The sequence below is a fragment of the Colletotrichum truncatum genome (genome assembly GCF_014235925.2).
Source record: "Colletotrichum truncatum strain CMES1059 chromosome Unknown Contig_0001, whole genome shotgun sequence".
NCBI lineage: Eukaryota > Fungi > Ascomycota > Sordariomycetes > Glomerellales > Glomerellaceae > Colletotrichum > Colletotrichum truncatum.
The window spans coordinates 6761338-6785918 of NW_027222398.1; the positions used below are offsets into that span (position 1 = coordinate 6761338).

General features: G+C 53.2%; 5 protein-coding genes across 5 annotated transcripts; 1 reads left to right on the top strand and 4 right to left on the bottom strand.

Moving 5' to 3' along the window:
* Window positions 1-228: 228 nt before the first annotated feature.
* CTRU02_201880 (fungal specific transcription factor domain-containing protein) lies at window positions 229-3147 on the bottom strand (the record flags this gene model as incomplete). Its single annotated transcript, XM_036725233.1, has 5 exons — window positions 229-943; window positions 1001-2567; window positions 2620-2684; window positions 2740-2867; window positions 2947-3147. The coding sequence occupies 5 exons, from the start codon at window positions 3145-3147 to the stop codon at window positions 229-231; spliced, it is 2676 nt and encodes an 891-aa protein (XP_036582911.1).
* A 5292-nt stretch (window positions 3148-8439) lies between these two features.
* CTRU02_201881 (uncharacterized protein) lies at window positions 8440-10060 on the bottom strand (the record flags this gene model as incomplete). Its single annotated transcript, XM_070203944.1, has 2 exons — window positions 8440-9452; window positions 9481-10060. The coding sequence occupies 2 exons, from the start codon at window positions 10058-10060 to the stop codon at window positions 8440-8442; spliced, it is 1593 nt and encodes a 530-aa protein (XP_070062526.1).
* Window positions 10061-15126: 5066 nt separating this feature from the next.
* Window positions 15127-17625, top strand: CTRU02_201882 (catalytic protein; the record flags this gene model as incomplete). Its single annotated transcript, XM_036725236.1, has 2 exons — window positions 15127-15669; window positions 15724-17625. The coding sequence occupies 2 exons, from the start codon at window positions 15127-15129 to the stop codon at window positions 17623-17625; spliced, it is 2445 nt and encodes an 814-aa protein (XP_036582914.1).
* Window positions 17626-18445: 820 nt separating this feature from the next.
* Window positions 18446-19682, bottom strand: CTRU02_201883 (mediator of rna polymerase ii transcription subunit 19; the record flags this gene model as incomplete). Its single annotated transcript, XM_036725237.1, has 3 exons — window positions 18446-18520; window positions 18572-19230; window positions 19361-19682. The coding sequence occupies 3 exons, from the start codon at window positions 19680-19682 to the stop codon at window positions 18446-18448; spliced, it is 1056 nt and encodes a 351-aa protein (XP_036582915.1).
* Window positions 19683-21790: 2108 nt separating this feature from the next.
* CTRU02_201884 (DNA replication licensing factor mcm5) lies at window positions 21791-24126 on the bottom strand (the record flags this gene model as incomplete). Its single annotated transcript, XM_036725238.1, has 4 exons — window positions 21791-22283; window positions 22340-23748; window positions 23801-23927; window positions 23990-24126. The coding sequence occupies 4 exons, from the start codon at window positions 24124-24126 to the stop codon at window positions 21791-21793; spliced, it is 2166 nt and encodes a 721-aa protein (XP_036582916.1).
* Between the last annotated feature and the right edge of the window lie 455 nt (window positions 24127-24581).

Consider the following 24581-nt stretch of genomic DNA (forward strand, 5'->3'; position numbering starts at 1 on the left):
CAAATGCCGCCATGGCCGCTGTCCACGTTGGGGCTCCAAATACAACAAAAGATACTTCGCCTCTCGACTGGGCTGATTACTTGTACATGCTTTCATGTGTCGTGATTTCATCACATACGCCCATAAGTAGACCGTATTTCATCCAGACTTTTCCCTTCCCGCAGTCACGTTTTGTATCCTCATCCGCACATCAACTACACTATTCCATCATCACTGAGCATTCGCGCATCAGCCAACATTTCCGTTTTCCACAGTCGGATATGCACCCCCGCTCATCTCAGCCCAGTCCCAGTCTAACGTCATAGGAAGGGCAAACAGATCTTGAGGTAAAAGGGGTTGTTGATATGGTGCGCCCATGTTCACGGGTGGCGAGCGCGGGTTCTGCAGTCCACCAAATCCTGTCATCTCAGCAAAGTTGCCAAAGTTGGGTTGATCCGGCATGGGAAACTCCTGTGGCCACCCAGCAGACGGAAGAGCAGGTGATGGTTCCCGCATCGAAGTAGTTGCCATGGGACTGAATCCGTGCCTCCGGCGATTTGCTTCGCCGTAAAAATCGGGAGACAGTTGACCATTTGTGGTTGATTTGGCTGCAGCGGTGACGGTCTGGGGGGTTGGGGTTGTCACTGACACAGGTCGAGGCGTATGAGACGATGCAGCCGGGCTTGACGATACCTTTGGCGCAGCATCACTCTTACGTTTCCTGCGAGAAGACTGGTCCTTCTCCGCTTTTTCGATAACGAGCTTGGCGATTCTCTCGAATTCAGAACATACGCCCAACATGCGGTGAACACCGCCAGCCTCAGCCTCCTGTCCAAGCATGGACAGGAAGTTAACAACCAAATTCATTAACTTCGTGTCAGACTTGGCTCGTGGGTCCAGGGGGTTTTGAAGGATATTTCCGAACAGTGTCATCAACGCGGATACGGGGAAATATAGAATGAGCCTGTTAGGGGTACCATGTTAGGATCATTCACGTTGCTGTAATCAGGTCTTGACTTACCAAACGCTCGAAGAGTCCCCTTGAGGCATGTACTTCAGCAGAGAAATGGACGCCCGAGCAGCTGCAGTACAGAGAGCTGCAGAGGAAAATACGCGCGGGTTCAGGGGCTTTGCGTTGAGTCCTTGAATGGCATAGTTTGACAGACGGCTGGTCCAGTAGCCGTGGTGGACCGACATGCGATGAATTGTCGTCAAGCAGTTGTAATAGGTCAGATGAAGCATGACGACGTGGAGGATAAGGGGTGTGTGCGACGCCTTGATCTCGTGTTCCGGCCTGAAGTCGATGGGAATCCTGTCCTTCCACTCTTCGAGTTCCTGGTCCAGTTCTCCAATGGTATTCAAGAGCTCGCCATCTGACTGCTTTGTTGCCTTTGTCGAGTATAGTCTAGAATATACCTTGCTTTCGATGGTAGCGAATTCACAGATGACTCTGAATAAGTTCATCTTGCCTTTGCCGTCAGCCAATGGAATATTGCCTATGTTATCCTCTGGGTCGGCATCCGGAAGTTCCACGTTCATATCATCGTCATCTTGCGCAGGAGGTCGACCCGCACGCAGACAGAGATCCTTGTCGAGCATGTACGCAATCCAAAAGACTCGCTTGCGCTGTTCGATTTCAATGGGGTTCAGATTAAACCCAGTGCCCTTCTTATGCAAGCCAATGGTGTGGGCGAGACGAATAGCCGTGGCTACGAGAACAAATGTTGGTTGAGGGTTTGGCGTTCCTTGCATAAAGAGCGCCATGCCGAGTAACGCTTGCACACTGAGCAGATCCGTGTTCCGCATCGTCAATTCAGCAAATGTTCCGAGTGCGTTTTTAATGTAACCCCATGCCTTCTCGTCCTCCTCCTGGGGCACCAAGTTGCTCATGACACGCAGACGATGAGCGAAAGCCAACGCGCAGTTCAAACTTGCCCACCACCCGGTGCCCTCGTAAGGATCGTCAGAGTACTGTCGCTCCACTAAATGCATAAATGTCGGTTGGTGAAACAGAGGAAACATGCAGTTGAAGTTTTCGAAATAGTCCTTCAATAGAGACAATGCCTCGTGCTTCGGGGGCAGAGGCCTAAAGATTGGGCGACGGAACAGGTCGCTGAAAACCTCAGGCTTCCACGCAGTCCACTTGTGATCGTCGATTGACACTTCGGAAATCATCTGCTGGAACGAATTATCTCCCGTCTTCTCATGAACCCATTGGATGCCTTTTGGAGAGAAAATAGAGAAACCAGAGGAGGACCCAATGTATCGAGTCTCTCCGCTTTGGTTTGTGACCAAGGAACACATCATCTCCGACAATGCCTCGACCTCTTCCTCACTCCTCTCAGGGTCCACAGATTTACGTCTCTCGCTTTCCTTGGATTCCTTGTGGGAGTCTTTGGTGGGCTCAGGTGATGTGATGGCGCTGTGCGGTGTTGATGCATTTTCGTTCTGCCCTGAGGTTGCTTGAGATGGGGAGGTGGGGTTGGAGGCAACTTGTGAGGGTTGCCTTGACAGCTGATGCTTCTCTGCCAAGCGTTTCTCAAGGGTGCCGAGATCTGTTTCACCATTGTCATCTTCACCAAGCAGGCCTGTACAGCTCGTTAGCTTGGAACGAAGCTCAGTGCCACGCGTAAGTCAAACCTGAGAGTCGCAGCAAGTTCTCCATGCGACCTAGCCGGTTCTCGAGTCCTTCAATGTACTTGGCTCTACGATGTTATTAGCCATAGCCCGGACAAAACCCCATGTACACGGTTAACATACCCTTTCGGGGGGTTCCGCTTCTTCTCGACCTGCGTGAAGACGCAGTCTGTCTTGTAGTTTATGCAATGGCTACACGCAGGAAGCTTGCCATCGCACTTAATCTTCTTCTTTCTGCACATGTCACAGGCCTGTGTAATTGATGAGCAACCATTCCTCCATTTACGGAGTGGACGGGTAACCGCCACTAGAACACTATAGAGAGCTTACCCTTGCAATTCTTCTCCTCTTTGCCTCATTCGCATCGTCAAGAAGCGTTGATGGGTCGCCGAACATGTGGGCAGCAAGATCGGGGGGCATGTGCTGGACGGGGAGGCCGTCAGTGGTGTAAGCTCCAAAGATCTGGGGCGGCTGATTCATCAATGGAGGCGGGTGCCCCATGTGAGGCATCTGGAAGCCCATGTGGTCCATGTTGGACGGATTGAGCAGGCCAACCGAGAGCGGCAATCAGGACGTTTCGGCGGGGGGATTCGGCGGGCGTAGACGCAAGTTCGGGCAAGCTTCGCAAGCTTGAGAAAGTGGGTAGAACGCGAGACTGTCGATGAGGTTGGTGGTCTTCAATTCTCGTTGCGCGCAACTGAACTGGAGATCGTCACGAGGGCGGCGGAGGGGAATTTGCGGAAGAGGTGGATGGGCCTAAAGGTTCGGCTTTTGCCCCGTCACTGTTGTATTAGGTCGGTAGCACAGTGTTTAATGGTCTTTGTAATCCGCTCGTTAAGTAAGTGGCTGAGTCTACTTCTTAACGCCGAGTGTGGACGTAGCCCTGGCGGTAGAAGGTCGCGGCACGCAGTACCGTAGCGGGCTGCAGTAGGAATGGCGGTGCGGGATCAACCAACGAGCGAGTGTCCGATGCTGTCGCAGTCCGGTCTAGGCTCCGGTCGGTGGAGAAAACTCGTCGAGGTAGCTAAATCAGGAGACAGCAGGCAGTCCGCGTGGGGTTATAGCGGTTGACGAATACGTTTACTCGTGTAAACTGTGGTGCTGAAGGCGATTTCGGCGTATGGAATTTGAGAAGAGAAGGTCGAGTGAAGTGGAGGGGGTTCAGACGCCTGAATGATTGAACTGAGAAGGAAACAAAAGAGAAAAGAAAAAGAGCAAGTGGGAGGGGAAAAAATGATGGGACGGACGGAGTAAAAGGCGATACAGCCATTGAGCATGGCGGTATCACATAATTACCTCCTGGTGGACGGCTTGGGGGGGCAAGAGGTGTTACAGAGTTGCAGACTGATCCGTCAGTGTGCTTGCAGTCGCATTGGTCAGCGGGGCGTAGCTGACGGGGGGGCGCCTGTCTTGTCTCGTTGCTCTGCCGCACAGCAGTGGGAGTCGCTGTCATGGAGGGGCTTTAACACTGCTACTCTCCGCCTCTCCAGAGGGGCCGCCAGACGAGGGGGGGACGGGACTGGCTGGCTGTACCGGCCCGGAGAGAGGTGCAGACCCCACCAGGGGGAAGAAGTGACAAGGATAGCAAGAGTGACAGGAGTCGACCAAGGCGATACGTGCTTGCCTCCAGTCCCCAACATTTGGGCGAGACAGTACCTACCTCCTCCTACCCTGTCATAAGTGCTAACCTACATCCAGCAGCTACCTACCTACCACACCTACCTAGTTTGGGGTAGGCCCAAGAGTCAAGAAGGAAAGGCCGTTGACATTACTTCATGACTGCCTGTCATATCCACCTAGAGGGCCATCTTCGCCTGCTTCTTTGCTACAGTAATATGGAAGTTTGGTAAATGCTACTTAACTATGGCCCCGGCGGCCATTTATAAAAAAAAAAAAAAAAAAAAGACAAACCTACTGGCAATGGCCCCTTTCGCCTCACTACAACCCAAAGTGACCTTGACAGAACCTCAACATGTCCTTGGTTGATGTACCTGATCTCCAACCAACGAGATGATGGGGACGTGCCAGGTGTGCCAGCCATCGACAAGGACCAGCGCCATTGGCTACTTGCACGTAAACCGCGAGTCTCTTTGCCACGTTTTTCTTCTTTCCCCAATCGACGAGCAAGATTCTATTTTGATTTCCGCCTTTCAGCTAGTCCCACACCTTAAGACGCCGAGAAAGACACGACTGCCGCAACCCTATAACTCCCGCCGGCAGCTGTTGGTGTATGCTGCTTATCCCGCTAGCAACCCTCCTGCCGAAGCCGTATGTCCCTCCGGCACTCTGTCGCCATCGTCCCAACTCACCTCTCAACAGCTGTTGGCTCAAGCGACATCACGAATCATGGGGCGGCACTTGGACGACGTCGCAAACCAGTCATGCGAGAAGCGAAGAGTGAGATCATGGATCTAGATCAGTCAGGGGTTGTCCAGGACAGAAACCATAATGGCCACCTACATGCTTTCTTCTCCGGCTTTCTTGGCTTTTCCTGCTGTTGGTGGTCCACGGCAGCTCCTTTCCTCCCCCTCCCCTCCCCTCCCCAGCCGTGCTGCTCAACACCCCAATAGTTCCTTGATATTGGCATCTCTCTTCTGTCTCAATGCTGGCCCTGGTCACCCCGACATCGACCCCCCCCCTCTTAGCCAGTCCTTCCCTCAGCATTCTGCGACCCTGGCGCGGCAGGATGTGAGTAGAATCGTCTTGCGACGAATCATATTGTGACCCTCAGCTTGACAGGCCCTATCCGCCGCCCGTGCGGTACCTTCTGCAGCATGCACTGCATGTAATCATGCTTCTCTACACTTCATTGCTCGCGCGCGGGAGTCTGAATGTCATCGCTCAACGAAGACATACGCACGATAGTACTTGTATCTGACTCGCAACACTCGGAGCGAGAGCCACTTATACACAACCGTATCACGACCTGCTCAGCATTACCAGTCAGTCACGTCTTGCACCAGGCTCGAGCTGCACTTTCTTTGTGAACGAAGCTTCGGTGCTCGGACTTCACACACAGAGTTCTGGATGACCTTTCGACCAGGATCGCTTGGAATGACAAGCATTACAGAAGGACAAGAATCACTCACTACTATGCAACAGCTCTTCCTTGCTGAATCCTGCCAGTTTGCTGAAGGTCTCTTGAGTTTGCATGAGGCGATCCATACCGCTTCGACAGGTTTTACTTTGATCACTATGGAAGCTATGGTAATAGCTTATTAGCACTTCTCTGACTATCACAATATTTGCGTCCCCTGTGCGAGGCAAATCTGACCCAGCACTTTATGATTCTGGGGGTTGTAAGTTCCCTGATCCGAGTTTGCCGGTAATAACAACCTGGGAGTCTACCAGCCCCCATGTCGTCTCCCCTTCCATGGCTCTACGGGGGGCATGGGAGAGAGTCGTCAATGTCGGCCCGCCGAGTGGAACCTCATACGCATGTTGAGGACGCTGGGAAGATCGTCCCAAGCAAGATGATCCAGAACGACAGAGATTTCAGCCTCGCCCCCTCCGCTCTTCGCCATAAATTTCTACCAGCGCCATGATTTACTATGCCGATTTCCGCGACGTGCAGAGCTTCTCGAAGACACTGAGCAGGGTTGGCCCTTCAGTAACAGCAAACGCCATCGACGGTGTGGATCCAGCCATCGGACGGTTAACATCTCAGTATGGATATCGTAAAACAGCAAAGTGGAGTGGGAACCCGACAATTTCGTAATAAGGTATCTGCGGATAGACAAAGAGTTCCTGCTTCCGCTCGCTTTGTGGGCACCTCAAGTCTCATGCTGCGCTGCGGCCCCAATAAGCTCTGGCCAGATGCACAGACACTTTTCTATGTGATGCAGCAAGCAGTGGCTTTTACGTACCGCATTTTGTGCGTACCAGGCCGATCTCGTGTCAAAGAACCGGTGGGAGAATCAAGTGGTTCGGGCTCAAGACCAGGGTGTTTCTACCAGTATTTACGTCCTCGCGAGTAGGTCGATATGCTTGTATATCAGGCCCAAGTTGTTCAACTTCAACGGCAGCCTCAGCCTCAGGCACTTCTAGATGAATGCCATTTGATCCAACTCTCGTCCGTTCTAGCAGCACACGGCCTAATACTGCGAAAAGAAAGATGTTTCATCCCGTGTTGTAGATGGGACGGTAAACACCGATAAACACCTGATAGATGAGACACCCGCCAGACCGTATGAGCCCAACGGTACCCGCAAAGGCTGGAAGAGGACGAGGCAAAGTATGATTCGCCAACTGGAAGAGGGAGCCCCATCATGGGGACAAAAAGACTACAGAGTGTAGACCTGAGCGTGGTGTAGCAGCAGCAGGTATGGGGAATTTGTCATGCAGGGTCCAAGCGGTTCCTGGGTTCAATCTTGGACGGAAGCTGGATACGACTCTACTTCCCGTTTCATGTGTGTCTCAAGAGCATCCTCGACTTTCTTCAGAATCCCGCACCCTTTTTTTTTTTTTTCTTTACATCTTGCGCCTCTCTCACGGAGCACCTGTCCCTCACAATCACCTATGTGTCAGGGCCACGCCCGCCGTCAAAAATGCCTACCAAAACATCTCGCATTCCAATGGAACATGCCAATGCCCCCTCAATGCCGTGCGCCGCCGCCCCCTTTTCCTCGTCTTCGTATTTCTTTTTCTTCCTCACACGCGTAAAGAACCCGAATTTTACGACAGCCAAGATAATTCAACCTACAACTTGAAAGGGATTCAAACACGTTCACTCCCCCACATTCCTCACCAACGGGCAAGATGTCCCCAGTATGGGAGGAAATGCCCCGCTGCCCCTCGCTTGCCTCCCTCATCAACACCACCCCTCCTCGCTTCCGCTCCCACTCTATGCCGGCCCCCTTCCCCCCCACGAACTCCAGGCCCGGTTGCAGGTTTGCGAAGATCCCGCGAGAGGCAGCCCGATAGATTGGGCGGGGATTGGAGACGGGGGGGAGTGTTTTGGACCAGACGGACCAGACAACTTAACCGCACTTCCGGCGTCTTCCCCCCTCCCTCTTCAAAGCTTCTGCCGATGCTGCTGCACTGCATTGTGACTGTCAACCACCACCCCTGTGAATATCATTCATTTACATCTTGATTTGTGATCGGATGGCCCCTAAACCATCTTGGGGGGGTGTTGCTCTCAAGCATCGTAGACAAGCTTTATCACGTGGGACTATGAACCATTGGGCGAAAAGTAAAGGTGAGAAGATAAGGACTGTGCATGAACCAGGCAGGACGTTATTCGTAGCAGGGGTAGAGATGGATAGCTCAAGGGGGCGAAGAGAGAAGAAGAAAGCCGTGCCTCGTCGAGGTTGAAGCCGCTTTACTCCTGGCCGCTGCCGCTCCCAAACCCCCTCAAATCCACTCACCCCTAACAGGGCAACTTTTCGTGAAGAAAGATATTTTCTACATACAAAGCCAAACGCTTCGCTCGACCCGAAAAAAAAACACCCCACCCACCAGGCCTTGCTGCATGAATACCATTGTCATCGCGGTATAGCAGCCGACCCAAGCAAGCGCAACGTTTGTATCCAGATCCCAACCACCCTCCCTCTTCCATCGCGGAGATTGGACCTCGCCCTGCCTGTAGCGGAGGGGCTCATGCCAGTCTCGTGCCCCCAAAGTGAACGCCAATCCATATGCTGTCGTAGAGCCACAAACAAATGACGAAAAAAGTCGTCCCCGCCCTAGCCCCCGAATAGGTACTAATAATTATCGTTGAAAGATTGTTGAGAATGTACAGTACGCTTCAAAGGTACGTCAGGCCAGCCGAGCCGGCTCTGGTGAAGATAAGAAAGAAAGAAAAGAGAATAGAAAGGAAATTCACATGGCCTCGTGGAACCTGGAGGCCGAACCTCGGGAGCCCCGCGACCCGTCCTGTGACGTCAAAGACCGGCCAATGGGGTCTCGCGCGGGGGCTTGTAACGGCGAGAGGGTCGAGTCAGGAGGGGGAGTCGGAAATGGGGCCGATTCTGTCACCGGTGTCCGGGCCGGCCCCGGTTGCATGGTAATTACACCGCTAACGGGCCTCATGGGAGAACCCAGCGCGAGCCTCGGCGGTCCTTGACCGTTAGGGTCGAAGAAGGCCTGGGAGTCGCGGTAGTAAACGGATTCGTCGTCGTTTGCGGTCCCATGCCCGGCGGCTTCCCGTGGGTCTGTGTATCCGTCGCCTCCGGATTGGAGCACCGACGGCAGCTTCCTGCCAGCAACCCTGACAAAGCCTCTCTCAGCAGTTTCAGAAGGTTCGCTAGCTCTCCTAGATGGTGGTTTGGCAGCGGCTACCGCGCCTGCGACCGCTGCCGAACCGAATGTCAAGGACCGTTGTTGGGTCATTCCACCGTTGTTGCCGCCGTCGGGTGCCCCTGAACCGGTGAGAATGCCCCGATTGCCATTCGCACTATTGTCGCTTAGCCGAAGACGTCCGCCGGAGCTCTTCTTCCACCGGAGGGCGAGAAATGCAAGCAGTACGATGAACGCCACGCCCGCTACGCTTCCTACTACGCTGCCGACAACAGTCCCAGTCGAAGGGGTTGAGGTATCGCTGCTTGAACTGGCCCCGGATGTTGATGAAGGCGTTGTTTGACCGCCTCCTCCAACGCCGCCGACGCCGCCGTTGCCTCCATCTCCAGCGGCTGTCGTCTCAGCGGAGCCTGTCGATGTGCTTGTGGCGAAAGTGTTGGTAGCAGTGAAGCTATCCGAACTGAGAGTTGAATCAAAAGTCGAAGAAAGCGATGAAAGCACTGAAGACGTTACGCTTGTAGAGCCGGAAAAGAGGCTTGTAGAACTGGTTGCGGTAAGGACTGATGTTGAAGATGAGTTTGTTGAGGTAAGGAATGCTAAAGGGATCAGTCAGCGACTTCGTTCGCGAACGGCGTGGCGGCGAGAGAGAGAGAGAGAGAGAGAGCAACTCACGAATGGTTGAGTTAACCGGGGCGCTCAAGGAAAGATAGGGTGATGGCACCGCCGATGCGGGCAGTGAGGATGAAGGACCGGTCGTCAAGGGAATCTCTTGACTGATGGCGGAACCAGAGGGCGAGGGTGAAGGTGTCGTCGCCGCAGGAGTCGATTGCAAGGATTCATCTAAGCTCGAGGAGTCGGGACCTATGGCGGCGATGGACAGGCCAAGGGCAGCGCTGGCACTGGCGCTGGGCGAAGGATCGACAAACACGGTGGCGGGAGGAGCGTAGTGAGTCTGAACTTCGATTGGGGCACCAGAGCCATCAACTATTTGTATGAGGGAGACGGTCTGGACGACGACTCTCTGAGAAGCCACGGCACTGGGTGCGGACTCGGGAGTGGGGCTGGGTTCAGCTTCGTCTACCTGGCGGCGGTGGTGGTGATGCACATTCTCGGAGGACGCAGCGCGTTTGTTGTGTAGGTGATAATGATTGTGGTGATATGAGCGGGCCTGAGGGAGTGAAGACCCGCGTTTTGATTTAGTCATGGCGTGGATAGGGTGGCGTGGGCAGTAGGCTGAGCTACTGCCCTGTCTGGTTGGCCGGCTCTCTTTTTTTCCCCGGGAGGGAGGCGAATGTCGAGTTGGCTAAGCCGAGCGGGAATACAAAGATAGAACAGGTGGATAAAGTTAAAGAATGACTGATGGTTGGTTGTTTGGTACTGAGCGAGTGTGGTGTATATGGGTGTGTATACGGATTGAAGCTGTCGATCTATTCGATTTCCATTCTTGGCGTCTTCTTGAGGGCCGTATCGATGGATTGCATTGTCCGTGTTGGTGGTTATCCTGCAGCGGGCGGCGGTTCACGAACGTTCAGTGACAAATCCCCCTCTTTCTTCTTTGGGTTGTCAAATCCAAGTTAAAATTTCAGAAGCACGCTTCGTTCGATGTGTCGGTCATTCAGCCGTTTCTCGTAATCCGTGGGCGAGATCCTTTGTCTCCCTTGCATCTGCCAGTTCTCATGGCCGATGGGTTAGGATGATGGCATGGCGGCGTTGGTAAGAGGGGAAAAGAGGAAAGGAAAGAGAAGAGGAACTCTTGGGGGGAGTGGAGTGAGAGGCTCGACGATAATAATAAGCATCGGGGGCCGGGAAGTAAAATAACAATAAAAAATTTACTTGAGAGACAAGCCAGAACAGCGCGAAATGGCAGGAAACAAAGCGTGGAAGCGGTTGATGGTAACCTTGGAAGGGAAGGCACTCTGGGGCCACATGCAGTCACTCTCGCAGGAGTGCAAGATTTCGATAATCTCGCTTGATATTGGCGGGTGGCTGCTAGCTGGAGGACTTCGCACCCCATTGGCCAACCAAAGGTCCGTTAAGGTGCAATGAGCAGTTCCACTGTCCACTATCACGGGGAACCAGGGACTAGGGCAAGGGGGGAAGGGGAGGGGGGGACGCTTACAATGTGTGCCTGTGCTTACCGGGCACATCGTCAATGGGCACAGGGGGGCCAGGAAAGAGGCGTCCGGGTACCTTGCTGAATACCTTGCCTGGCTGGTTTGGTGGGCGCACCTCAGAGGCAAGGCGTTGGACGTGATGGCACATTGCCATTCGTACCTTACTAACCAACACACATTACGGCCATTTACAGAGAAAGACAACCCCCTCTTACTCACTCCCTCTTTCTTTCTCCCATATGGTGGGATTCAGGAATGAGGCTACGCCGCCTGGGTGGGCGAGAGGTGCAAAGAGCCAAGTCTCATTCATTGATTGCCAGAGACATTGCAGCTAATTCGGTTATTTGGGGGTGCAGAGACCGTGGGTAGAAGAAGTCTTCGTGTTCTGCGCGTCAATTGGCGCCGTTGGTTTCGCCCTGGAGATCATGGCGGGCATTCGTTCGCTAGGTGTTCACTAAAACTCCAGCCCAGACCCAATTAGATCTACTCACTCCCCAAGAATGAACCGCGTGTCCAGTAATGAACGTGTTTGACGGTGACGAGACACTGACTAGACTGACGAGCTAGGACATGAACACGACCTGGATTGACCGATGAGGTGCCTGAACCGCAAAACGGCTCTACAGGACCAATCCGGATGGGTGGACACAGGAACACCCACCCACTTGATGAGGTAAAAAAAGGTGCATCCCATCATACATACAACTGAATACGAGCTAACCGTAGCTTCCATGTAGACTGACACGAGAATAAAAAATAAATAAAAAAAAGACGAGAAAAGAAAGGCCTGTTCCGCAAAAACATGTGGCCCCCTTTTCACCGTCCCTGTCATTCCTGCCAACAAGAAAAAGTAGTTTTTGTGAGCCCAAAGAGAAGGAACCCCCAATGTGCTAAAAATGGTGCCACGAATCTTCTCAGTCCCGTCAACCCCTCATTCACGCCTTTTTTGATGGCTATTACATGGGTGATGAGCCTTGATCTCATCCTTTACTTGTACACATCGACTGCCGTCTATCTGACCAACAACAATCTATCTGTATTTGTTTTTAGAGACTGAGGGTCCTGTGGATAAAGGCGCCGCGTCACCTACCCGGCCTACACAATCTCGTCTCCCTTCCACAAAATCTACCCAACATAGTACACCTCGTATTCTCCGCACTTCTTATGCCAATTGCCAGTCAGCACCATTCAGCGCATTCTTCTGACCTTTTTGTGCAACCTGCAGAAAGGTGCGTAGTGGCCTGCATACAGTGCGCTGTACCTGCATCCGACCCTAGCTGAGGTTCTTTTGGCGAGGAGTTTCGTGGGGCGACACACAGCCATCTGTGGTCCCTTGCTTGCTGGCTCAAATGGCGAACGGATGGAAAGCCCTCTAAACGAATATTGTCGTAAGGTGTTAAGGCGAGGGGGCAGCCTACCATTACCCGCAGGGCAACACAAGGGGGGAGGGGAATCATCTCTGGAGCACATACCCGCACTTACACGAGATGAAAATTGGCCGATATGTATGCAAACTAGCGAGGACTCCGGAGAGCAGTTGTTTACCGCACACCGAAAGGAGCTGCATCAATCATCACACTACATCCATCTCTGGATGATACGCCGCCCACATGCCGTCCCGGCGGCATCTGGTGTTACTGTTGCTGTTGCTGGAAAGAGCAAGGTGAAGCTTGGCAGCTTGGAGATTATGGGACGACATGTCGCTCCCCGTTGAAACAAACACTGGGGGCCCTCTTTTCGTCCTGTTGTCCCCTACCCCCGTCTCGGAGACGGAACAGCGTTGTCGATGCCGTTCTTGCGCATCCACTCCTAGGCTTCTTCACTGCCTCTTTACAACTGGGTCGTGGATCCACGGTTCGGTCGGCTTCTTCCCCGTTGACGTTATAGTACACGTATTATGGTTGGCTTAGATACACTAATGCCTCAGGACAACAACTTCAGAGATGAGGTTCCCGTAAGTTTCATGCCGCGAGAGACGTCAAAACCAGCACAGTTTCCCCAGCGCTGCCCAGACACGGCAGAGATGTCGGTCCACAGCTGTACTTAACCCTCGTCTTAAACCCCGAAGAGTCAGGGGGGCCAGCCAGACATGGGCGCCGTGTGGAGTTCGATAGACAGAAAGCTTGGAAGCTCGATTGGACGGGTCGGCCAAGTCGTGTCTAGGAATGCTGTGCAGCTGCTGTGTAGCCATCCCTAGGAGCACGGCAATATCAACAGCAAGGAAGGATCAGACCGAGAAAAGAGCACGTTTCCCAACCCCAAATGACAGGTTCTAGACGCGTTCCTGAGACGACGGCTGGGTGTTAGAACAGCCGCTCCTCGACATCCCGTACAGAGCGGTCGGTAGCTCACTCACTCAAACACAAATAGCAATGCTGTTATCGCGTCCCAGGCGTCTGTCCGTCCACCCGTCCCGTCCCGTCCATTCTCACTCGACTCACCTGAAGATGAAAACTGGTGCCGTGGCGGTGTCTTAACTGACGGCGCCGTTTGCTTCTTTTCTTGGCGTGATGTGTAGCCTGTGTGAAAGGGAATAAAAAAAGATCGACCAACACCCTAGGGCAGTGGGTGGGAATCGGCAAATGGCCAAGGAGGCCCCCAATCTAATCTCATCTCCCATTCCCCCTCCTCCTCCGAATCGAGCAAGACGGCCGTGGTCATCGATGGAACGTAATCAGAACATGTCGTCTGCGAACCTGATTTTTAGAGGAACCAATGGCAAGGGTCGCATTATTATATGCCGGGCCTCGACATCCAGAAATCCCCATGCGGAATGGGCAAACATCTATCAAATCCCCCGAGTTTCAACGCATTGAATGGGTGGAAGAGCACGGATCATTAGTGTTCGTGCAGTTCGGGTCGCACCACCCACCGGTCTAGAAGTAGAAAAATTCCAGATCTCTAGGGGTTTATACTGTCTACGTAATGACTCAGAGCACGTGGGTTCTCGTCCACTGCCGTGGGCAAGCTGCTATGCTGCAATTTCGTTTAGTGAGGCTTTTTGCGTTTGGGTTTTGCTCATGTTGTAGATCAAGCAACAATAAGGTCGAAACAATGCCAGCCGATTCAGAAAACAAACCTTGCCAAGAGCTAAAATGAGGCTCCTCCATACACTTACTCGCCAATAAATAGCGGAGGGGCTGGTACTGTGGCTCATGTTGAAACCTATTAAATCCAACCTCATCTACCAAGAGATTATCATTATTGTACTGACATATTGTCGGCCAGGCAAGCCCTGCTATTTTCTCAGGTCAAAAACAGGCCATATGCTTGTTGTCCTCCCCTAACGCCGTCGCCCATTCTGCATCCCCAGATGTGTGTCCAACATTGGCTTGAGGGCACCATACTCAGAAACATTGTTTGGTCGTCGTGGTACACCCGATTCCAATACACGTATTTTAGTCCATGGCATTAATCGCCTTGGCCGACCATCTGTAGCGAAAGCTGTTTCGCAGGTGAGCATGTCGTCATCCCGTTTTGTTGGTGCCCACTACCTCAACCAACAACGAGGTACCGTCTCTTCTGGGCCTTTGTCCCTCCGCCAATCAACGAATTCTGCAGCGTTGAAGGAGGAGAGGGGGCTGACGAATGAGCTTTGGGCTGCGCCTGCGTTGAGCGGGCAGTGAGCTTAGTGGAGAGCTAGGTGCCCTGTCCGCCTGGAAAAACTGGGCGCAGCAGCAACAGTAGCATCGTACAGCGACACTTGCCCGCGTTTCGCCTTGCGCTTTTCCGCGTATCCTATCAGAAAATGAGAGGAAATGGCAGCAGAGCGCATCAAGTCGTGCGCCACTGCGGTGCGACCGAAGACGTACCCCACGAACTGGGCAGAGTCACCTTATCAACGCACAGGTCCAACACCTTGCATTTACATCCACTCCATCCAAGGCAGAGAGGGTCAGATCAAAATGTCAAAAACCCCTCCGTCGTGAATACGGCATTGAAAAAAGTTTCGGCCCTGCCTCTTTACAGTTCACAGTATCTATGCAGCCGACTCCCGCCTGCCTTTCGTCGTGTGGTTCGTCAAGAAATCGGTCTTGGCTTCGCCCACAATCTTACCTAGACTCCTCACTTGGCCTCTCACCGTCCTCTTTTTCTCCTTGGAACCCGACCCTACTTCATTTAACATATCGCTGGGGTGACACAAGAGCTTGACGTCATGCCTAGCTATCAGGACGACGAACCCTCGTCGTCGTCGGCACCACCGCCGCCCTACTCCGTCTATGCCCCGAGTTCCGGCTCCGGTGACCTTGGATCCACGTCCTCTTTCCTCCACCCTCCCGGTCAAGCTCCGGAGAAGGGCTCGCATTCGGCCTCGGCCAACAGTTTCGGCATCTTGGATTCAAAGCGACGTTTAGCCGACCCTAGGTCGTCCTCGGCTCAGTCACTTGCTCCATCCTTTGAAGACCGTGACAGCGACACTCGTCGGACTTTGTTGATCATCTACATCCATGGTTTTTACGGCAACGAGTCGTCTTTCAGGTCTTTCCCGGCTCATGTCCATAACTACCTGAAGGAAGCACTCGCCGAGAGCCATGCCGTCCACTCAAAGATTTACCCCAGGTACAAGACTTACAAGGCCATTGATGTCGCGCGCGACAACTTTAGCCAGTGGCTGGAGCCACACGAATCGGACAAAACCGATGTGATCCTAGTCGGCCATTCGATGGGCGGCCTACTTGCTGGCGAGGTGGCTTTGATGGTATGTTTCATGGCGTGCCCAATATAACTGATATTTGGCTGACCGCGTTCGTAGCCTAACCGGCACCCATATCGGCGCCAGCCGTTCAAGCACCGTATCCTCGGTACCGTCTCACTGGACTCGCCGTTCCTTGGCCTACACCCAGGCATTGTTGTCGCAGGAATCTCAAGCTTGTTCCGCCCGGCTTCGCCAACAGAAGAGACCCATGATCAGCTCGATGCCTCATCCCACCTGAGTCCAAGCAACTCGGCCATGACCAGTCCCGACCCGTCCATGTCGAACCTTGAATTGACATCCTCATTTGGCACGCAGCTTTCGCCTAGCCCAAGCAACACCCCATCTGTGGCTTCTTCAAACGGCCCGCCGCCACGGACCGACCCGTTCTTCAACCCCCCCTTCTTCAACGACACCAAGTTCAAGGACCGCTCCTTCATGAGACGGCTGGGCCATTTTGCCAAGAAGCACAGCGCCGAAGGCATCTGGGACGCCACCAAGAACCACGTCATGTCCCATCTCGAATACGGTGGCTGTCTGGCAGACTACCCCGGCTTGAATGCGCGATACAACAAGCTCCGCGCCTTGGAGAATGTTGACCCGCTGCAGCATCTCAGAGAGAACAGCAACTCGGGAAATAGCTTTGGCCAACCGCCGCTCGCAAGGGTTCGTTTCATCAACTACTACACTCTTAGCACGGGAAGGCCCAAAAAGCCCAAGTCGCCAAAGAGCCCAGAGTCTCCGGATCGAGAGCTTCCCACTGGGCCTCCCAGTACGCTCGATATCGCTTCTCAGCTCTCGCCGCAGGCACCATCGACACCTCGTATTTCCGTCAACTCGGATGACGGGGATGAGATCGAGATTCTGCACTCTATCGAAGTTGTTGATGCGAAGTTGTCAACGCTGCACGAGGAGCAGCAGGCTAGATTTGACCACGAGTCAGACAAGGCAGTTGCGAAACACGGCCAGGAACCTGTCGTGCCCGAGCACACTGTCGAACCCAAGGGCAAAGGAAAGGAGACATCGGACCATGAAATTGAATCGAGCGAAGCTCCCAAAAAGGAGGTCGACGGTCAGGCCAACGGGGGAGATACACATGTCACAGACGCAAGTGGCGATGTATCAGCAGATCCGGAGCTCCCGCCGATCCCCGATTTGCCCGAACCACCCACGCTCCCGGATCTCGATAGGTACACGGACAAGGATGCCCGCAAACAAGCCGAAAAGGAGGCCAAACGGGTCCAGAAAGCCTACGAGCAAGCGGTGAAGAGCCGCGACAAGGCCATCAAGGAACGTCAGAAACTTGTCGAGAAGCGCCGCAAGAAGGCGGAAAAGGATGCTTTGAAAGAGACTCAGCGGTTACAGAAGGAAGAACAGAAGGCCAAACAACAGGGAGAGGCCGCACAGAAAAAGCAGGAAAAGGAAAAGGAAAAGGAAGAGGAAAAAGAAGCCCCGAGACAGGAACCAGCGCAAGTCACAGCGGCAGTCGAAGATGCATCCGGGGCTTCATCCGACGAACAGGACGGCCCTCTAATGATGATGGAACCGATTCCAATGTCGGAAGAATACCCGGCACCACAGGCGTCTCCGGCACCAGAAAGACCGCCGCCGCCACCAACGTCTAGAGGACCACCGCCGCCTCTCCCGCCGCGAATGCCATCAACTGCCCCAGCATCATCGTCAGCATCCATCGCCACGACGCAGACGGATACGAGAGCGCCAGAAGGCCCCTCCAAGCCCAAGAAGGAGCGCAAGTTCTGCACCCTTCCCCGCAAGATCAACGGCAGACGCGACGAGACGTGGGTTCCCGTCTTCATGGAGGGCGTGGACGAGGTCGGCGCCCACTGCGGGCTGTTCGTCCCCGGTCCCCACTACGACCGGCTCATCGGAGACGTGGGCGGACGTATTCTGGGCTGGGTTCAGGAGGACATGACGGCGAGGGCCATTCTGGAAATGTCCTAGACGCTACTAACAGAACGTTGGGTAACGGACACAAAGGGGAAGCAGCAGCAGCAGCAGCGAACAGAACCGTATCACAGTTTAAAGAAGACGGGCGCGTATGAGATGACGTTCTTATATATGTATAGCCTTTGTCGATAATAATGAACAAGTCAAGATATTTCCCCCTCCCCCAATAAAACAAACAAGTCTTACACACCCGACGCCCGGAGAAACCCATGTTTTGATATGTCGGCCTTTTCGAGCCGTCTATTGAATTACTTGTGATAGTGCTACAACGACCCAGCCTGGCTTAATTTTTTTGGTGTATCCGGTATGATGGAGGTCGTGGTTATGGTGATGGTGGTGGTGGTGGTGATGATGAAAATGGTCCGTCCCGTCCGTCCCCTCGTAGCAACCGGTAGATGCCCTTGACCAATGTGGTATTTTTTTTTGTCCCCATCCTTCTTCAGTCGGTCATGTTTCATTGTCAAACCTTGACTGAATGCATAAAAAATTGTTCAGTAGAAAAATAAAAAATAAAAAGTCCCCCGAACGCCCTGCTGGTAGTGAAAATTCATCAAAAGTGCAGAATACCCGCCCCTCTGGAAACACTCTCGAAGCGGTAGTTAACCGCAAAGCCTCCCCTCGCCCGCGTAGCTGGTCGTTGCTCGTTCTTCACGATTCCAAACGGTCGTTATCCGTATCACCGGTGTTCCCGTAAGACATTCTAGAGCGAACCCGACACGCTGATACGTGAAGGGCAGGGAATGAAATCATGGGCGTCGAAGCCCTAAGAGCAACTCTCGCGTCGACGTATGCTCTTCATCGTTACGTCACGCCGTTATGCGCCAACGGCGCTCGAACCGTAGCCTTGCGGACGCATCGTGTTTGGGAACGCCTGCCCATTACCGCTATCCTGTGACGAGTCAGACACAGATATAGGCGGCCCGGATGAGGCATCACCCACCTTCTTCCGACGTTTTTGGCCTCCCCTGTCGTCGCCGTCTCCTGTAGAGTAGCCGTCATCGGGGAAGCCTTCTCCGTAGCCCTCGTAGCTGTTCTCACCGTACCCTCGCTTCTTCGTTCTTTGAGGTCGAACAGCACCTGGAGCTGTCTGCTGCTGCTTACGCGCGAACGGGTTCGGCGTGGTCGCGGATGGCGTGCCGGGTGCGGTCGCCTTGCCTGCAAGACCTTGCTTCAGGGCGTCTACACTACCTGGTGCAAGATCTCCCAGGACCGAGCTGTCCCAATCCTTGACAGGAATGGGACCCTTGGCCATGGTCGTTGCTCTGCTTAGAAGTGATTTAACAGTACCAGACAGACCGTTGGTAATCGGATCTTGCCGAGAGTTCCAAAACTCTGCATCCGGGATCTCCAACAACTCCCTAAAGCCGTGGTACACCTCTCTCTTCTTATCGCCGTTGTCATCCCTCGGAGCATCCCATTCTTGGGCAACAGAGTCGAAACGGCCAAGGATTCCTAGTCTCTTGATTTGACCCTTGTAGGTCTTCCGTAGAGCATTCTTCTCACCGTTGGGCTTTTCGCGAGCGACTTCTGCGGCAATGCCAGTCAGGTCGAACATCTCAAAGAGATCTTCAGTGATGCGTGGCAGTCTCTCGTGGTGCGCTATTTAGCTCAGGGTTAACCAATTGTTTTCGATGTATAATACCAGTTCAAAACACAAGATGCGTCATGGAAAGGGGAGTTGACAAAGACAGCCTGTGGAAGAAACAGGAGCCTGTGAAGGGAGCCTTACGAGTTTGGCAAAGTAGGTATTTCTCTCCGACATCCAGGTGGAGTGCCTCGATACCATTTTTGCTATCCTCGATGTGGACTTTCTTCTGCTCTCGATCACCCAGATCTTCGAGCGGGCGCTTGCGCTTATGAGGCGAGTCGTCGCCCATGATGATATCCTGTGACATATCGGAGGGCTGCGATGCGCTTCCGTTGACGCTGTGGGCGGGAGTCGGTAGAGTCGTGGTGGTCGACGGGGCCGAACTGTTCATACTCGATGCGGGATCGGAAGTGCCTGGAGAAAACTGAGAAGGACTCTGAGGGGTTCGAGGGTGGAACGACATGGTGACGTTGCAGGTGAGATGAGGCCTCGGTCGTCTCGTCGTCGCCGTTGCTGTTGTGGTTGTTGTCGGATGAGGAGAAGGAACTGGTCGGAATACGAGGGATGGAGGTCGTTACCCACAACGTAATCCGGGGCAGGTGGCAAGAAAAAAACCCTCTGCTACCCAGAAAATGTTGTAACGAATCTTCTCAAGCAGAATTCACGATGCGCCCGATGACAGACGTCGCTCTGGGCTCGATCAGAGGATGAGGGGGTTGTTGTGGCGAGTCGCGCCAAACCGCCGACGGCTCTCAATCCCCCCGATGCAGCGTCATGCACCGCTCTGCAATAAACCGTCGATCGCGGCCGCTTTTCCTGGGTGTAAATTTTTTTTTTCCTGATGCCAGAATCCAACTGGTGTGTTCGTAGCGAAATAAAAATCCAACGACGATGGCGGCTGTCGAGGATCGGTCGTAGATTCGCAGTGTTTTGGCGTCGGGTCGTGGTGGAGTTGAAGGAGATGAAGTCTGAACGGCGCTGGGTAGAGTGAAGGGGGCGGACACATGAGCGAGGCAATTTGCTCGCTTAACGGGGGTGGCCGCCTGGGCTGGACCGTGGGCTGCGCTGGCTGGCACTGGCAATGGCACTGGCCGAGAGGTGAATGGAAGGGAAGTTTAGTAGGGGTGCGTGTGAGAGGGTCCCCAATGGAAAGAGGGAGATGGGGTGTGGGACTAGGAGTTTGCCGCGGGACTGAGAGGGGGAGGATGAGAGTATGCTGTTTTGGGTTCGGGGCAGCTACGGAGACCTGGAGCCAGGCACTGAGGGAGGGCGGAAGGCAGTCGGGCAGGTGTCTCCCTGCCACCTTCTACTGCTGTAGGAAGGCTAATAACCAATGGGAAGGATGGCAACCCCCATGGTGAATCGCCCAGGAAACCATGGCTACCAGCGCGTGCTCCGACACCCGACACCCGATCACCGGGACCTGACGGATGGATGGGAGGAAGGGAACCCCCAAGGGAGGTGTGGCTGGATCAGGCAGGCGACAGCACCACGACAAAGAACACGTGACCTGCACGGACCCCGCCCCACTGACCGATTGGCCAGGCTCTGATTTTTTAAACCTCGTGCCCGCGAGCCGCTTTCGTTCTTTTTCTCTTCTTCTTCAACCATTGCAGACCTCCTACTCAAATCATCGCCAGCCTGCCTCGATTTTATATCGCCTACGCTGCTGACGATTCCAAAGGAAGTGTCGAGATTGACTTTACAAAGCCCTTGTTTAAAACAATTGTTGTGAGGGCCCCTCGTGTGGCTTCCATGATACGATGATCACCTGAAGCAAGTTTGGACATACTTTTCCCCAGATGTTGAAATTTGATATGATGACGGGTGCGGCCTGTCTTTGCAAATCACTTTGTTATGATCTAAAATTTGGCGTCCTGGTTTTTTTCTTGGAACAGAGGAGCTTGATCAATAGAAAAGGTACGCTCCTTAGATACTTGGGGGAACTGAACTCGGAGAGATGCGGATGACAATTCCTACATCTGGTAAACCGATTGCTCAGCCGCGAGTGCATCGGGTCGCTTCATTCATGCCCATGCTCTTGAACTGGTTGAGCCTGCGGAGACCTGGCATGTCTGATTTGCTCTTGACTCTGGCTACGGAAACATGCAGAATCTTCTAGGTCATGCGGCTAATTTGTGTCACCTAGCCAGACCCGCACTGGATGAATTCTACTGAGGTCCTCCAATACTTGTCTACCATCACAGTTCGGTATACAAATGTAGTCCACGCATGCTTTCATGTTGTCTTGTAGCAACGAGGAACAGATATTGCTTGATTTATTGTCCGTGGCAGCCGCTGAGGAACGAATGCTAGTAATTGGCTACGTACCCTTCAAGACATGCTGCTGGCGGTTGGCGTACAACGAACCTGTTCCACTGAGCTTGTTTAACAATTATGACATCTTAATTGTGTGTTTTTTTTTACGTTGGTTCTCATGAAAGACCGAATAAGATAGATACAAGGTACAAAGGCTTGGTTTTTGATTATCATTCCTTTCATGAACGGCATCCTGCCGCATCCTTCAATACCAACCCCACCATCAATCGTCGCTTCAAATGACAATTCCGACTAGATCGAGTTTCTATATACCTGTGCTCCTTGGTTTCGGAATGCAATAGTATCCCTCCTCTGCATGATCATTAATGTCCGGTTGAGTGCTTGCTCGCTGTAACCCTTTTGCTCAACTAGCTCTCGTTTCAGCGTGGACAAATTCGTGCTCCAGCCAACAGCAAGGCGTCGCTTAAGCTCAGCCTCTAGTCTGTTGACTTCGTCGTTGAGCTCCTTGCTTCCCTGATTGCTGCCCTGGTTGACAGCATCCATCGTGGAGCACAAGAAAAGTCTAATGGCTTCGTCCACGTGCTCCTCTGTAGCAATAGGGGACAGCGTCAACTTGGCCAACGACTCGGTAATACGGACAATGGCTTCGAGTTGGCGAACGGTAATGGGGATGGAAGACCGTGTGTTCGCTTCCATCTCCGCCGCGTGAACTTGCCTACGGATAGACACGAAATGTGACGAGAGCTTTTCGGCGGCTTCAGGGCTGAGGCGGGGTGCCATTCTCCTGGGTCAACTTGTTAGTAAAGGTGTAACACCTTAAGCCAAGTCGCAGGTACTTACGATTTGCAGTAGCTGATGTATCTCTTCATTTTGTCAACCGGGATTTCCGACTCGACCTGCTCTTCAACGCCACGGCCACCCATATGGATGCCCATAACGTGCTTGGCTATTCTCTCATCCTTCTCCCGCGTGTGCTCATCCTTGACAATAAAGATCATGTCGAAACGAGACAGGATAGTGGTTTGGAAGTCGATGTTCTCACCGGGAGTCTTCATGTCATCATAACGACCGAAAATCGGGTTCGCTGCAGCCAGGACTGAGGTTCTGGCGTTGAGAATTGTGGTAATGCCTGCCTTGGCGATAGAAATTGTTTGCTGTTCCATGGCTTCGTGGATAGCCACTCGGTCTTCGTCACGCATCTTGTCGAACTCATCGATACACACGACACCACCGTCGGCAAGGACCATGGCACCGCCCTCGAGATAGAACTCGCGAGTAGACTGGTCGCGCTGGACGGAAGCTGTAAGACCAGCGGCGGAAGACCCCTTACCGGACGTATAAATCGATATGGGCGCACATTTCTCCACAAACTTCAGCAGCTGTGACTTCGCAGTACCGGGGTCACCAAGAAGAAGTACGTTAATGTCTCCACGAAGCTTCATGCCGTCAGGCAAAATCTTCTTGGAGCCACCAAGCAGCAAACACAGAATAGCCTTTTTGATATCGCGGTTTCCGTAGATAGACGGCGCTATACAGTCGGCCATTATATTGTAGAGATCAGGCCGCCTGCTCATTTCCAGGAACTCTTGCTCCTCCTCGTCGGAAAAGATCGCCTGACCTCTCGCTGTCTGGTCTAGGTCTGTTTGGATGCCCACGGCTCTCAGATAAGGCGTACGAATAGCAACAGCACCACCGGTAGCAGAGTTCTTTGTCGCCTTGTTCTGGTAGATTGAGAAAATGCCTGTGACCGTACATCTCGAGCCGGGGACCACACGATTGGTCAAATAGCGGTCTGCAGAGATCAAGACGTGTCTAGGAAGTTCGCCTACAGGGACTTGATCCGGCGCCTCTTGGAGTTTGATAATTTGTTGATCAACAAACTGTGACTTTTCGTGAAGAACAAAGTATGGGTCAAGAGGGCACTTAGGTGTGGGATCGTTCGGCACCCTTGACCGGCCGCATTGCCTGGGAAGAGTGACTCCCGTGAATCCACCAAGAACGGGAATTGTGGAAGCATGTGCACAGTTGCGACATTGAATGGACAGCTCCGTCGCCTTTGACGACATGACAGAGGCGCCAATGACAATTCCTGGTACCCTAACAAGGCGCGCTATCGTCATTGAGTCCAGGTTGCGGATCGAGACATCTTCGGCGTTGGAGTGAAGCAGCAGCTGGTGCTCAGGCAAGTCGACTTTTGTCTGCTGAGGAAAGACAATTCGGTGGGTGCATTTCTTGAGGGCCGCTTCGAACTATTGCCAAAGGGTTAGCAAGGCAAGGAGATAGCGACAGCTCAAGTCCTACCAAGGGAATGATCTCTGCCGGTTCTGTCACAAGTCTATGCGCCAGCTCCTCATTGTAGTTAATTAGATCGGTAACGTCGACATCGCAGTAGTATTTCTTGAGCAACGCATTCTCCTTCAGCTGATTTCTATTCAGAGACTGTCAGCAAATGCGCAGCCCTGCGGGTGTCCGTGAAAAGTCGGGACAAACCTGTAGGTGTAGTTGTTGTCGTGTCTGAATTGGAGGATAAAGTTCTCCAGCTGGGTCTGGATCTGAGTGCGTGTATCCTCATTCTGGCCAAAACTTGGCTCGTAAACGTGAGTCGAGTATACTGATTGCCGGTCCATCTTTACGGTTGTGGTCCTAAATTGACAAGCGGCAGTTGTTGACGGAGCAATGCTGAGGATTAAGACTGAAAATGTGGATGCATACTAGGAGGGGCAGGTTCACAGGGAAACTAATTGAACACGCCCCTTTTTTGGGGGGGGACGCGACGCGTAAAGTGGTGCAGCTGGCGCTTCCGAAAACGGCAAGCCCAGGGGACTGTCCTCTTTTAGGCAGTGGATAGCCTGTCGGCTCATCCTCGGATGCTTGAGGTACCTGGGGGGAGCATCATACTCGGGCTCTGGTAACGTGGCTCAGCTTGGTGAAGCTGCGCAGAGGCCATCGACTTCACCTTTGTTTTCCCATATTGCGCCTGACCTGTGATGATTATTGCAAACCACCTTTTTCCAATTTATTGAAGCCCGATGCGATCTTCCCAGCGATGATACCCCGGTAGCCGGGCTACGTGGCCGTCAAC